Source organism: Grammomys surdaster, unplaced genomic scaffold (assembly GCF_004785775.1).
Source record: "Grammomys surdaster isolate TR1022 unplaced genomic scaffold, NIH_TR_1.0 126036, whole genome shotgun sequence".
Taxonomy (NCBI): domain Eukaryota; kingdom Metazoa; phylum Chordata; class Mammalia; order Rodentia; family Muridae; genus Grammomys; species Grammomys surdaster.
In genome coordinates, this window is record NW_021620849.1 from 4088831 (window position 1) to 4102933 (window position 14103).

The 14103-nt window shown below is 39.9% G+C and overlaps 1 protein-coding gene across 1 annotated transcript; it reads left to right on the forward strand.

Annotated features, from left to right (window-relative positions):
* Positions 1-7110: 7110 nt before the first annotated feature.
* Ramac (RNA guanine-7 methyltransferase activating subunit) lies at positions 7111-13474 on the forward strand. Its single transcript, XM_028754890.1, has 3 exons — positions 7111-7219; positions 11603-11799; positions 12408-13474. The coding sequence occupies exons 2-3, from the start codon at positions 11630-11632 to the stop codon at positions 12595-12597; spliced, it is 360 nt and encodes a 119-aa protein (XP_028610723.1). The 5' UTR covers positions 7111-7219; positions 11603-11629; the 3' UTR covers positions 12598-13474.
* Positions 13475-14103: the final 629 nt, after the last annotated feature.

Consider the following 14103-nt stretch of genomic DNA (forward strand, 5'->3'; position numbering starts at 1 on the left):
CAAAGGCATAGACAGCTGAGAGCTCACACCTTGAACTGTAAACAGCAGGTGGAGAGGGCACACTGGGAATGATATGGGATTTTGAAACTTCAAAGCCTGTCCTCAGTGATACACTTCCTCCAAGAAGGCCACACCTCTGAATCCTTCCCAAATAATCCACTGACTAGGGACCAAGTAATCCAACATATATGGCCATTCTCATTCAAACCACTACACTAAATGTTGATGAAATTTTAATAACCGTAAAATCAATACTCCCAAAGCTAATGAAAACTATTTTCTGGTGGATAGTTTTAATTAATTTTCCCTAGAGTAATAATTAAAGCTGATATAACCAACACATACATTGACTTGGGCGTGGAGGGACAGAGGATGGGTATGCCTGCACAGCTACAGTTTAAAACAGTCTTTCAATTCCCCATTTAACTTATTTTGTGTGTAGAGACATGCATTTGTGACAAGAGATGTATAAATAATAATTTGGGATACTTACCTTTTAGAAAGGAGCATAAATATTCATGCAGCAATGAATTTCCTAGTTTGAAGGCTGTTCAGTTGTCTGATTCTAGATGAATCTGTGTCATCAGAGTAAATTAAAGAAGGCTGCAGGCTACATGCTTTCTGAAGTGTTTCTATGTCAAATGGTTGGTATTAAAATCTTATGATGGAGTGGGAGGTACACCCTCCAGACATGCCTAAGGAATGAAGAATGTTGGTCCTATTCCACAGACACTTGCTCTGCCATGTTCATTGCTGTTCCATTCATAATAGATAAGAAATGGAAACAGCCTATATGTCCTTCAACTGATGAACAGATGATGAAAATACGGCACATAGACTCTATGAAAGACTATCCAGTTGAAAAGAAAAATAAAATCATGAAATCCTCATGTAAATATATAGAACTAGAAAAGATCATAGTGAGTGAGGTAACTCAGACCCAGGACAACAAGCACCCCATGTTCTCTCTCATCTGAGGCTCCTAGTTCCCAATCTTCAGATATGAGGACATAATCTTGAGTAGGTGCAGAAACCAGGAGAGTGAAAAGAGGTCATTGTAGGATGGATGGAACAACAGAGAGGGGATAGCAGGGGACAAATGCTCTGTAGTGAGGAGTGGGGAAGATGGAGGTGAGTAATTAGAGAGGGGAGAGGGAAATACTGAAGGAGGGATAGGAAAACAATAAGGATGTCTGAAAAAGTAAGAATTGTACTGTTACGTATCCACTTAAAAACTTATATTACATGTAAATTTGTGCATAGATATATAGTTCAGTGAAAAACTTCCATCTGAGATGACAATGTTCTCCATAAGAGACATAGACTAGCAAACAAAAATCCCAATACCAAGCATGAAAATTGTTGGTCAGTGTTTACAAAGACACCCTCAAGACATTATAAGCTACTGCTGTTGCCCTTCATTCCCTCCAACCCCTAGAGGTGGAAGGTAAGGACTTACCTTCCTAAGGACTTACCTATTGCTGATGACACCACGCACTTTGGACACAGAACTCAGAAGACCTGAAGTGGATCTGAAACCTCTAAAAACCTCTTCTCTGAGAAATAGCTTTCAAATTACCAGAAGGCACCATCCAAACTTCCAAAGGAGGGAAACAATCAATAGTCCTACCTTGTTATGACACCTATGAACCACAACGAATGACCAGGATGCACCATACCCCCAAGAGTTCAATGGTGGCACACATACTTTGATGGTAATGAATAACGTTCTAATTGGACTTAAGGCTGGCTCAACAAGAGGGAAATCATGCTTGGTACTAGAAATGTAGCCAAGTAAGTACCCAGGGCCAGTGATTCATAGATCTTGGAGGAAAACCTACAAACATCACTTTACAAAACCAACATAATCCCTAGCTACATCGAAAATATTAATCATTACCCACAGGTAAGTATGGTTCTCACTCCTTGTCAGAGACTTCTCTTTGCAACAGAGACCATATCAGAATACCACAACCAAGCAAAATGCAGAGTTGTGGAGCCCAGTCCCAATGATACATCTATAACACAGCTCCTGAACCTATGTTCCTCAGGGAACATGTGGAAGACCAGGCAGGAAGATTGTAAGGGCCAGAGGACCAGTGAGTTTCCGGTGAGAGTGTGTCTTTTAGAAATGTCAAAAGAAGGGTTGGGGAGATGGCTCAGTTAAGAGCACTGACTGTTCTTCCAAAGGTCCTGAGTTCAATTCCCAGCAACCACTGGCTCATAATCATCTGTAATGGGATCCGATGCCTTCTTCTGGTGTGTCTGAAGACAGCAACAATGTGCTCATATAATTAAAATAAGTAAGTCTTGAAAAAAATGCCAAAGAAGCTACCATAACTATTAAATCTCATAAACATGGCTGCCTGAACATGACCCAAAGATAACTCTATAATGCATGCTAACATCATGGCTGCTTGAACATGACTCAAACAAGGATGACTCCATAATACATGCTAACATACAACAGGGAACGCTCACAAGGCTTCAACGCTAGACAAAGAGCTACAGGCAACTAAGGAATGCCCAGAGCAGGAAAGATAGTCTTCCCCAGGGGAGAGCACACCAACTGGTTATCCAGTATCAAATGGTCAGCCCTGAAAACATATACATAAAAGCAACATTACACAGTCTCAATGGGTTGTATTTATATTCTTAGGAATATATAAATATGCACAGACATATGTGCAACAACAATAAATAAAAGAAGCCATGCATTTCAAAGAGAACAAAGGGAGACATGGAAGGAGTTGAGTAGAGGAAAGGGAGGGCTGAAGGATGTAATTATAATCTCAAAACAATTTTAATTATTTTAAAAAAGAAGAAAACTGCCAGGACATGTTTTACCTTTAATTTTGGAAGTGAAACTTGTAGACAAGGAATTGGGGCTTTGTATTTACCAGGATAGTTGATTGACTATTAGTGACTATGACTGTCATAGCTACACCACTTATCAACAGTCCTGTGGAAAAGGGTTTGCTTTTGTACTTTAAACTCTCAATCAGATTGAACGTGTGGAACCATTGCTACACTGAAAACAGTACCAGGTACACTGGTAACTGGTAATGGTGTAGTTTGCTCCTGATAGCAAAATGAAGATTGGTAGCTATTGATTTTTAGCCACATCTTTACCTGATTTGGTATCATGGCTTGGTAAAAAGGTGTTCATGGCTCTGTAAATATTCACATTTGAGATTTATGAAAGGTAAAGAAGTAAGTTGAACTTCAGGATGGCACCAGGGTTGGTGATGTTAGTTCTCTCTTCATTAGTGGGCAATGAGCCATATATCTGATGAAGGGATAGACACTATGGGTTTGGGGCACAAGTACTCTTAGAGGAAGAGAGGCCTTAAAAATGGCATCCAACTAGAAGCTGTATACAGAGTGCTTTATGAAATGTGCATGATCTCTTCTGACTCTACAGGACCTTATGGCTGTGTTTTCAGTATCAGAGAATATTTGCTATAATGTAGACTAAGAAGTTTTTATTGCTTTCCTTAACATTCAGAGGGGAAAAAAGGTTTGCTTTTTTTTTTAAGGTGAATATTTACATATGCTTTATACTTACTGCTCTTTCAAAGGAGCTGGGTTTGGTTAACAGCACCCACGAGGCTGCACACGACCACCTGCAATTTCAATTCCAGGAGATCCCACACCCTTTTCTGCCCTCAATGTTCTCACACATATATGATGTACACATGCAGGCTCACACAGAGACACACACTTAAAAAAAAATTTAAATGTGCCTTTAAAAAAATGTCCTGCTTGATAGCCTAGGTTGGCCTAAAAAACTCACTGTCTAGTCCAGGCCAGGCCAAGTTGTCCTCAAACTTGGGGCAATTCCAAATGCCGAGATTATATTCATGAGCCCCCATGCCTGGCTAAACTATGCTTTTAATGAGATATTACAAATAAATGTGCTTACTGCCTTTTCATGCACACGGATGTGTAAAATATAAGTGACATTAATATTTATAGTTCAGAAAGACGTCAACATCATAAAAATACGGCTTAATACCACAGAAATAAAAAAAACTTTTATTTTTTATTTAATATGTATATTAGTATGTTTTCCTGAGTTTATGTGCACACAGGTGCCTAAGGAGACCTATGAGCACTGGATTTCCTAGAGCTGGAGGTTGTGAATCACTTCATTAGGTGCTGGGAACTGAATCCAGATCCTCTGCAAGAGCAGGAAGCATTCTTAGCTGCTGAGCCACCTTTTCAGCCTAGAGAGATAACTTTCTTTTTTTTTTTTTAAAGAGAGTATGTGTTAGCAAATTCTTGCAGGTATCTATTATTCACATTCAAAATTTATCTATTTTTATTTTATGACAAGGTTAGCCTTCTAAAAGATCCAGAGAGCTATTTATCTTTTATAACATGTATAATAAATATTTTGCTTCAAGGCTAGTAGCAAAATTTTATTGAAGATGTATACATACACACACACAATATATATGTACACACACAAGTATACTATGTATAAACATGTGTAAACCTTTTAGCAATCCTGAAACTGTGATGATGTACCTTCAATTAATGTATCTGTATTGTGAAAATGTTAATAGACAGTATTACACATTTTGATATAACTATTCCTTAAAAGAAATTATACCCTTGATTTGATGAAATATGGCACTGAGACGAGACCTATGACACAGAAATTAGAAAGAGCCTAATAGCACAATAAATGGTGAGCTTTGGCAGGAACATGGCCTGGCCTCAAGTCCCATTTCTTCTGTCCTCAGCAGGCGGCTTTGGACAGTAAGACTTCCAAACCTTGGTTCCCTGAGTGTCTCTGCTGTTGGGATGGTGACATGAGCTTCATGGGACTGGGGACCAGTCTCTAACACTCACAGCACATATGCCTTGGCCTGTGCATGGTATTTAGCATTTAAAACACTCAGAAAAAAAGTTACAGATGCTGGTGATTATTTCTGCTAATTGCTTCTCTATTTATGACAGCAAGCATTTAAGAAGAAACTTGACCGACTCACTTTTGAATGATTTTTCTCAGTCTTATTTCCAGTGCACATGTATATTCATGGTGAGAGAGAGAGATCTTGTGCCACAGTGGAAGTCAGAGGACAACTTGCAGGAGTCAGTTCTCATCTTCCGTTAGTCGGGTTCTAGCGATGGAACTCAGGCTATCTTAGCGGCAAGTGCTGTTATCTACTGCACCATTTCATTGGTCCTAGATGTTTTTCTTTTTTGATAGGGTCTCTTGCAGCCTTGCCATCCCCATCCACCCCACTTGAGTACTGAGATTACAGGGAGTTCACCACTACATCAGGTTGTTTAAATGGACAGTTTTCATTTGATTGACAGTGTGATCATTCATTTTGGCTTCTAACCTTTACATTTATAAGTGCTCCCTCATTAAGTGTAATCTTTTGGAACTCTACACTAAATGCTGTGGAAAGGGAGTATAATATGTTGGTTTTCTCAGTGACTTTGCCCTTAACTGTCAATCAATACAAGAAACTGATCAAGACAAGACTATTTATGAACATGTAACTTTTTTATACGGTGGTTATTACGCACATCATTGTTACTTTTATGATGAACTATTAAACCGGGGGATTTTTTTTTTTAAGACAGAGTCTCATGTATCTGAGGGTGACCTTGAACTCATCATCCCACCTCCACCTCCCTAGGCCTGGGTGGGCACACTGCTGTGCTCTTAGTCTTAAACTATTCTTATGCTTTGATGAAATGAAACTGAAATTCCTCTTCAGTGCCAACTTTGAGGCCCAAAGTGGACACTTCACTGTCTCCCACTGATGTTTGTCTTCCATCACCTACTCAGTAATGAAACTGTTTCCGTTGTCATGACAGTTCTCTTACTAAGACCTGCACTCCCACCTTGACACTGGCCTATTTTTGTTACCTTGATGTTTCTAAACTATGGCCTGATAGTTAAGAACATAGTTCCACTGTTCACTCCGCAAGTATGTACTGAGTGCTTACCTTATGAGAAGCATGGTGTTATCCCATATTAAGATGTACAAACAAATTAAAGTGTGTATAAATAACTATAGCTCACAGTCAGAAAGCACTAATAAAGTTCAGAAGGTATTGTGGAACCCAGCGGAAGTAAAACTCACTCCCTGTAAAATCTTAGAGAATGGATGTAACTTCAATGTCAACATCTGGAGGGGGGGGGAGGCAGAAGGTGGGGGTTAATATTCTAAACATAAGGGGACCCTGACAAACTATAAAAACGTGAGTATTCATGAACTGCTACAGCAATTTGGTCTGGTTTACTGTGAGCGAGGGAATGAAAGAGAAACATCAGAAAATTGAACTTTGAATCCAAATTAAGATTGTTGGCCTCGGCAGCAAGGAGTTATTGAATATTCTGAATCCCAGCTGTGCTCGAATATGATTGTATCTATGGCAGTTGTGTGAAAATACGCTGCTGAGGGGGAGTGACTTAGGCAATGGGTTACGGGAGTGGATGGATGCCCAAGTTACAAGGATCAAAGAACAGAACGTGACGTCTGACTGGGGCACGGAAAGAAAAGATATCCAATTTCGACACTAAACTTTCCAGGCTGATTGTAGTCCCAAGGAGAGGGCACGGTCAGGGAAACAATCTGAGAAGGATCAAGTTACACCGGCATCTCCACACTAGCCAACACCCAGGACTTTGGGAGGGAGCGGAATACGGATGCATTTCAGCACATAGACAACGGCGCGCAGGAACCTTACTGCCGAGGCCCGTTAGGAACCGGCATCGCCCAAGCAGGGCAGTCGCGTCTGCTCCTCACCCGCGCCGCCCGGGCTCCGGCTTCTAGGTCTCCATTGACGCCGGGGTCGCAAGCAGCCTTCCCTGCTAGTCCTAGTCTCAGACTTTCCCTCCCAGTGCATCAGGCGCTGCCAGTTCGAGGGATTTTGTAGATGACGACGTCTTTTACCCATCGGCCAGCAGGCTGACTGCGAAAAGACCGCACTGCCCACCTTCGCCACGTTGCTCGACCTAGGGTGGCTTCTCAGGGGTCGCGCCAAAGTTCGAATGCGAGGGGCGTGGCAGGAGAAAAAAAAACGCGACGAATTCTAGATATCGCGAGATCTGACAAGCAACTCCGACTTATGCGCTCCGGAAGCGGAAGTCGGGTAGTTGAGGGAGTCCTGAGCGTTTGGTTACCTAGGAGAGCGGCGTGGGGTGCTGCTGTGTGGACACCCGGGGGCTCTCCAGTGCGTCTCCGGAAGGGTGAGCACAGCCCTGGGCGGCTGAATCTCCCATCCGGGGCGGCGGAGGGGATGGGGGGCTGGAGCTGGGAGGCGGGAAGGCCCGAGGCCGCTGCTCCTCGGAGCCTTTCCCCTCAGGTCGGCTCTTTAAGGCGCTAGTAGTTCTTCAGTGGAAGAGCGAGTTTCCTCTTTGGGCTGCTAGGGCTGGGGTTCTTGAGTCTTTTTTAATCGAGGCCTGTGTGTACTCATTCCCACGTCTTTGAAAAATAAAAATAAAAAAAAAGAATTGTGTTTGCGGTTTGTGTGTGCTGGTGCCCGCGGAGGCCAGAAGAGGGCGTCGGACCCCCCGGAGCTACATTTCAGGCAGTTGTGTGCTGCTCACCGTGGGTGCTGGGATCCGATCTGTGGTCCTTTGGAAATATTAAATATGTATAATATATATTTAATTAAATATATACTAATAAATATATTTATTATATATCATAATAGCATTTTTCCCTTTCCTACCTTCAGACCCTCCCTTTTATCCCCCTTAGCTCTCTTTCAATTCAGTCTTTTTAGTTGTTACATATATGTAGATAGGTAAATATCTATAACATGCTCAGTTCGTATATTGTTACTTACATGTGTGTTTTCAGGGCTAATCATGTATAGTATTAGATAACCATTTAGTGTGCTCTTCCCTTGAGAAGACTCTTTCTCTTGTTCTTAGCATTCCTTAGTTGCCTGTAGTTCTTTGTTGAGGCATCTTCAGTTTTCCTCTTCCACATTAGTTTGTCTTTTGGTAATGTCCCCGGCCCATGTTTAATCAACCTAAACACTAAACAGTATAGTTCTCTCAAATCCTTGGGTTAAGTAAAGCTTGCATTAAGGTTTTGTTTCAATTCCATTCTCATGAATACGTATGAAGATACCTATGTGGTAGGGTATGGGGAGAATAGAGTAGTGCATTTTCCTTACCGTATGAATTTACTGTCTTAGTTGGAAATGGGGCATTCTTCTAGTGGCTTCTGTGGTTAGTTTGGAGTCGCAGACACATTTAATCAGCTGGGAGTTTTCCTTGTCTTGTTTTGAGACAGTGTCCCTCCACATAGCTCTGGCTGTCCTGGAATGTACTCTGTACACCAGCCTAGCCTCAAATTCAGCCACCTGACTCTGCCTCCCAAGTGATGGGATTAAAGGCATGTGTCACTATACTCCACCTAGTTGGATTTATTTTAAACTCATTTGGTTTTGGTATTTAATATTAGTTTGCCAATACCAGACACAAGGAAGTACAATAAGGCAGAATCTAAGTAGTAGCCCAAAAGGTAAAAATGTCCAAGTACTGTTTCTTATATTTAGTGAGCAATTCTAGTTTAATTTTATTGGAATAAGTGTAGTACTGTTATAAATGCTTATATATTTTGAGGAAAGACAAAGCAATGAAGAAACTGTCTTCTAGTTATTTAACTCATCAAAAGCTTTATTAAAAGTGTAGTTAATTAGTACAAGGAAAAATGACTTGAGGATATCGGGGGAAAGATGTGGTTTTAAGCTTTTAGCATGATATTTAATATATCTCAAATCACAAAATAGGTTTTGGTCCTTTCTCTTTGCCAAGGCTGGTTTTGTACTTCTAGGCTCAGTTGATCCTCCTGCCTCAGGCCCAGGAATGCTAGGTCTACAACATGGGCCATTTTCCCTATCAGGTTTAGGAAGTTTGAATTAGGAAAGCTAGGGAATGAACAAGCTCGACAATACTTGGTCACAGAAGACTGGGGAGTGGGAGCTACCTATATAATTCTGCAGTTTCAAGATCTTAGATGAAGATTAAAAGTGAACTCTGAATTCTGGTTTCTTGAGGATTAGACTTGCAAGTTAAGCAAAATCTTTTCCTTTAAGTAGAAGGTTAAAGAAATTCTATTTTTTAATGGATCCATATATTGTGTAGAAAAATCAGCTGTTAAGAGACTCATTTTTATTTTTTATTAGATACTTTCTTTATTTACATTTCAAGTGTTATCCCCCTTCCTGTTCCCCCACCCATATTTTTAATTTTTATTACATTCATTTGTGTGTGGGTCTATATGTCATGGTACACATGTGAAGGTCAGAGGACAACTTGTAGGAGTCTGTTCTCTGTTTCTGCCATATGGGACCTGAGGTTTGAACTAAGGTTCTTAGCCTTGGCCACAAGCACCTTCATTTACTCACTGAGCTATCTTGCCGGCCCAGATTATACTTTTTACATTCATTAGACAGTGTCTTACTTATTATCGTTAGATGTTTTTCATTTCTCACAGGATCTGGAATAATAATACATTACATTGGATTATAAAATAGTTACTCATAACTTTTAATAACCATACATCTAAATGCCTGTTTTTATATATGTTGCTTGGGTTGGCTTCAGACTCCTGGTTCAAGTAATATCAGTATCCGTCAGTATCTGAAGTAGCTGATACCACAGGTATACATTTAGGAAGCTATACCCAGCTTCTCCTTTTTCTTTATTCACTTTTGTTTGGGGCTGAGAGAGGGCTGGTTTTTTGTTTGTTTGTTTGTTTGTTTTTAACAGGGTCTTTGTTTTGTTTTTGTTTTTTTCGAGACATAGTTTCTCTGTGTAGTCTTGGCTATCTTGGAATTTACACTATAGGCCAGACTGGCTTTGAACTCAGAGATCCACCTACCTCTGCCTCTGGAATATTGGGATTAAAGGCATGTGCAAATGACAGGGTCTTCCTTTATAACCTAAGTTGGTCTCAAACCTCAAAATTCTTATGTTTTAGCCTCATGAGTGCTGTGACTTCAGCTACTGATTTAATTATTCAAGATTCTTAAAAATTCCAATTTCTCATCTTATAGTTAATTCTCAGTCATTTGCAGTTGTGCTTCATTTCTTACTACTATAAAACAGTCACCTGATATCTGAATCCAGTTCTGTTTGGTTCTTTATGCCATTGTCTTGTTTTCCAATATCAACTACTATTTAGTCTCTTACCTTATATGGTAATCTTTTCTATTTGTCTTCTCTGTGTGTTCCAGAAGCATTGTTTCATGTTCATCTCTTTCTCTCAGTTAACTGAATGACACTCTGATGAATGGGCCGCAGCTCTCTTTAAATTCATTGTGCCTTTACTCACCTTTCTAGTAGTCCCTGTGGCACTGTAACGTGTGTAATCACTTGCAGGAAGCCTGAGAATTATCCTGTATTTCTCCTTCCATATCTTGTTGGTGACTATTTCTTCCTGCAGTTCTTTTTTTTTTTTTTTTTAATATTTATTTATTTATTTTATTGGTGAGTACACTGTAGCTGTCTTCAGACACACCAGAAGAGGGCATCCAATCTCATTACGGATGGTTGTGAGCCACCATGTGGTTGCTGGGATTTGAACTCAGGACCTCTGGAAGAGCAGTCAGTGCTCTTAACCGCTGAGCCATCTCTCCAGCCCACCTGCAGTTCTTTTAAAATTGCTTTCTTAGTCCCTGCCTCACATTAACCTTTCAGTATGTTATCTATATTACTACAGCAACCTGCCTTTTGTTTAGTTTCACTAGTCTCTACCTAGTCCTTCTAAATAGTAAAATGGATCTTTTTTTAATTTTTGTTTATGGGATCTCGCTATATAGCCCTTGCTGGCCTGGAATTAACTGTAGACCAGGTTGGCCTGCAGTTCCTCCTGCCTTTGCTTCCTGTCTATTGGTATGTATTATGGCACAGGATGGTAGATTGGATCGGTCCTTCTTAAGTTACCCATAATTCCCATTGCCTATCAGAAGATACAAAATTATTTGCATTGGATACAATGTTTTTCACAATTCGCCCCTGGGTTACCTCTCTAGTGTTTATTTCTTGATGTCTTCTGCTTCTTCCTTTATGTTTACATCATATCTGTCTCCCTTATGCTTTGTATTATGTCTGTATGCCTGTGGGGTGCATACGGAAACCAGATGTCCGCTTCAGGCTCATTCTTCAGGAGCTGTGTACCTTGATTTTTGAACTGGAACCTGGGGTTTGTCATTCAGCTAGGCTGGGAACAAGTTCCAGGGATCTGCCTGTGTCTGCTTCCCCAGCACTGGATTATAAGCCTATACCACTGGGCCTGGCTTTCATACATGTGCTGGAGAGCAAACTCAGGTCTTACAGGACAAGCGTGTTACCAGTTAAGCTATCCTCCCCGGCCTCAAATATGTATCTTCTAGACTGGTGACTCTGGGAGGTATGGCCCTGGTATTTATTGTTCATCTTATTTATTGTTCAGGCTCCAGTAGCATATTGTACTCAATAACTGCTGAACTGAATGTTTATAATCTTGGATTTAAAAATACATAGGGACTTTTATTCATACTTTATCCAGAATTGTTCACTTCTTGTTTGTTTTTCATCAGCTGACAAGTCAGTGTTATTTTTTTTTTCTTACAGATCTTAAAAATTGTACAGAACTTCAAGATGAGTGATACTTCTGAAATGATTCCAATTTTTGAAGAGATGTTTGCCAGCAGATTCACACAAGATGACAAAGAATACCAGGAACACTTGAAACGGCCTCCTGAGTCCCCTCCAATTGTTGAGGAATGGAATAGCAGAGCTGGTGGTAACCAAAGAAATAGAGGCAACTGGTATGTGTTATTTCTGCAGGATAAATGCAGAGGGTGATCTGGGAGACAAGAGCTTTAATATGGTTGCTCACAAAGCCAGCAAGAGTGGCAACCAGTGCCAGGAACATAATAAGCATATAAATCCTTGCTTTTATATGTCTTGTTGAAGCCAGGCATAGTGATGTAAACCATTCTTTGAGTACTTGGGAGGCTGCAGCAATAGGATTACGAGTTCTAGGCTAGCCTGGGCCAAACAGTGAGACCCTGTCTCTAGTGTTTTCTTTACAAGTATACTTCATTAAACTGGTGTTTTGTGCTCGATATCATAATGAAGGTGTTGTTTTCTTTACTTTACAAATTTTATAAAATGAGGTGGAAAATTAAATGTAATTTAAAACAATAAATGACACTGATGTTATGCATTTAATAGGTGTCAGTTTGATCACAATCGGGGTTACTTGCCTCTGTCTTGTAAAAGGTGTCCAGTGTGATGCTGAAAGAATCACTTAAATCTTAGGAAAATCTGACTAGTGCTGTGCTGTCCACAGAGAAAGAGCCTCAGTTACTAGGATTGATTTCTTGTTTTTATTTTGTAAGAAGAAGTTAATATTTTTGTTTTCTTTTGGTAGGCTGCAAGACAACAGACAGTTTAGAGGTAGGGATAACAGACGCGGATGGCCAAGTGACAATCGATCAAATCAGTGGCATGGACGGTCATGGGGTAACAACAACTACCCACAGCAGAGACCAGAGCCCTACTATCAACAACAGTACCCACAGTATGGCCACAACCAGCGGCCTCCATATGGTTACTACTGACAGATGTCATCAGCTTTTAACAGAGACCTTTTATTTTGACACCGTGCTAAATGCTTGTGTGTCTTCTGTTGGTCATAGCTTTCATTCTGTCTTAAAGAATGGGTTATTAATTGTTTGGAACTTGAGACTTGAAAAAATTAATCTTATTAGAAATGTGATGATTGATAGAAATAAATGTATCAAGTGTGGATTATATTATTTGACTTTATCTTACTGTTTTGTTTTATGATTTAATAGTGTTCTGAGTTTGGTCTGTTTTCCTTATTTGGACTGTAGGGATTCTGTATCACATAAATAAAATTTTTAATTAAAACGCTGGCTTTTGCTTTATGAAAGAATAACATGCTCAGATGTGCTCACCTCTGAAGTGTTTCAGAGGCTAGGACTGTTGGTCTGTGAAAACACGCCTACAATTATTTACAGTGGATTGTACCTAATAACAGCAGTTGAGAGGTCAAAAAGTTATAATGTGTTGCTTCTGTGTTTGTATATGATCATGGTATCTTGTGGTTTCTAAGTGAGTCAGCTCCAGAACTGCTTTGGTCCCTGTGTGGAAGGACTCATTTTCAGTGCAGCCTCCTGAGGTGGCAGTGGGTGGGATGGTAGGTAGCACTTATATCCCAAGGTTTTTGTAAACTTACAGCAGGGAAGAAACAGATGTCCTCTATAACACAATAATCATGTAAATATTGTTGCATTTGACTGTTTTGGTATTTAACATGTGTTGATTTTTGTGAGGTTATCTTCATTTTCAAATGTTGACCTTTGATGCTTCCTCTTACAGCTATAGTAAGGCTATCACTTGCTTCAGAACAATCATTCTTGGAATATTTTAATGATAACAGAGTTATTCAAATAAAAAGTTTTAAAATACTTATTCAGTATGTGTGTACCAAGTTGTGAAAGAATGAATAAATAAACTGCATAAAATGTAGGCAACTTTATCTTTAAGTTTTGACAGCCCATTTACTTATGTGGTAATTACCTAATTGGTTTTTTATTATGCTGTCCTTTATATAGTGAATAAGAGTTAACTTCCTAAGTTTCCCTCTTCTCTTAGCTCCTTGAGATGGACTCTCCCAAGTTCTCTATAACCTGAAAGTATCAAGTCCTTCTTAAAGAGCTATCGCTCAGGTAACCATTTTATTAAAAAGGTTCTAATACCTGAATGCATCAGGTATTCACAATGAGGTAATAAGACTTTAACATAAAGTAAGGCTTTTCCATGTACCCTTCTCATAGCAATAGGCAGTGAGCCACTGTGGCTACATAAAGACAAGTCTTGGTGTTCCAGTACTGCACTAGAGTCAATCACCTGGCTGCACTGCGGGGTCTTTGAAAGGAGAAGAGCTACGAGAAATATCTGTCCACTGGTATAAAGCGAGAGAGTTGAAGTGAGGGATGTATCTCAAGATGCTCAGAAGAAAAGTTGATTTCTAATAGTATTTAAATATTTTAACAAAGAAAGGAAAAAAAAAAAAGCAAGTGAGTCCTCTTAACATGAAT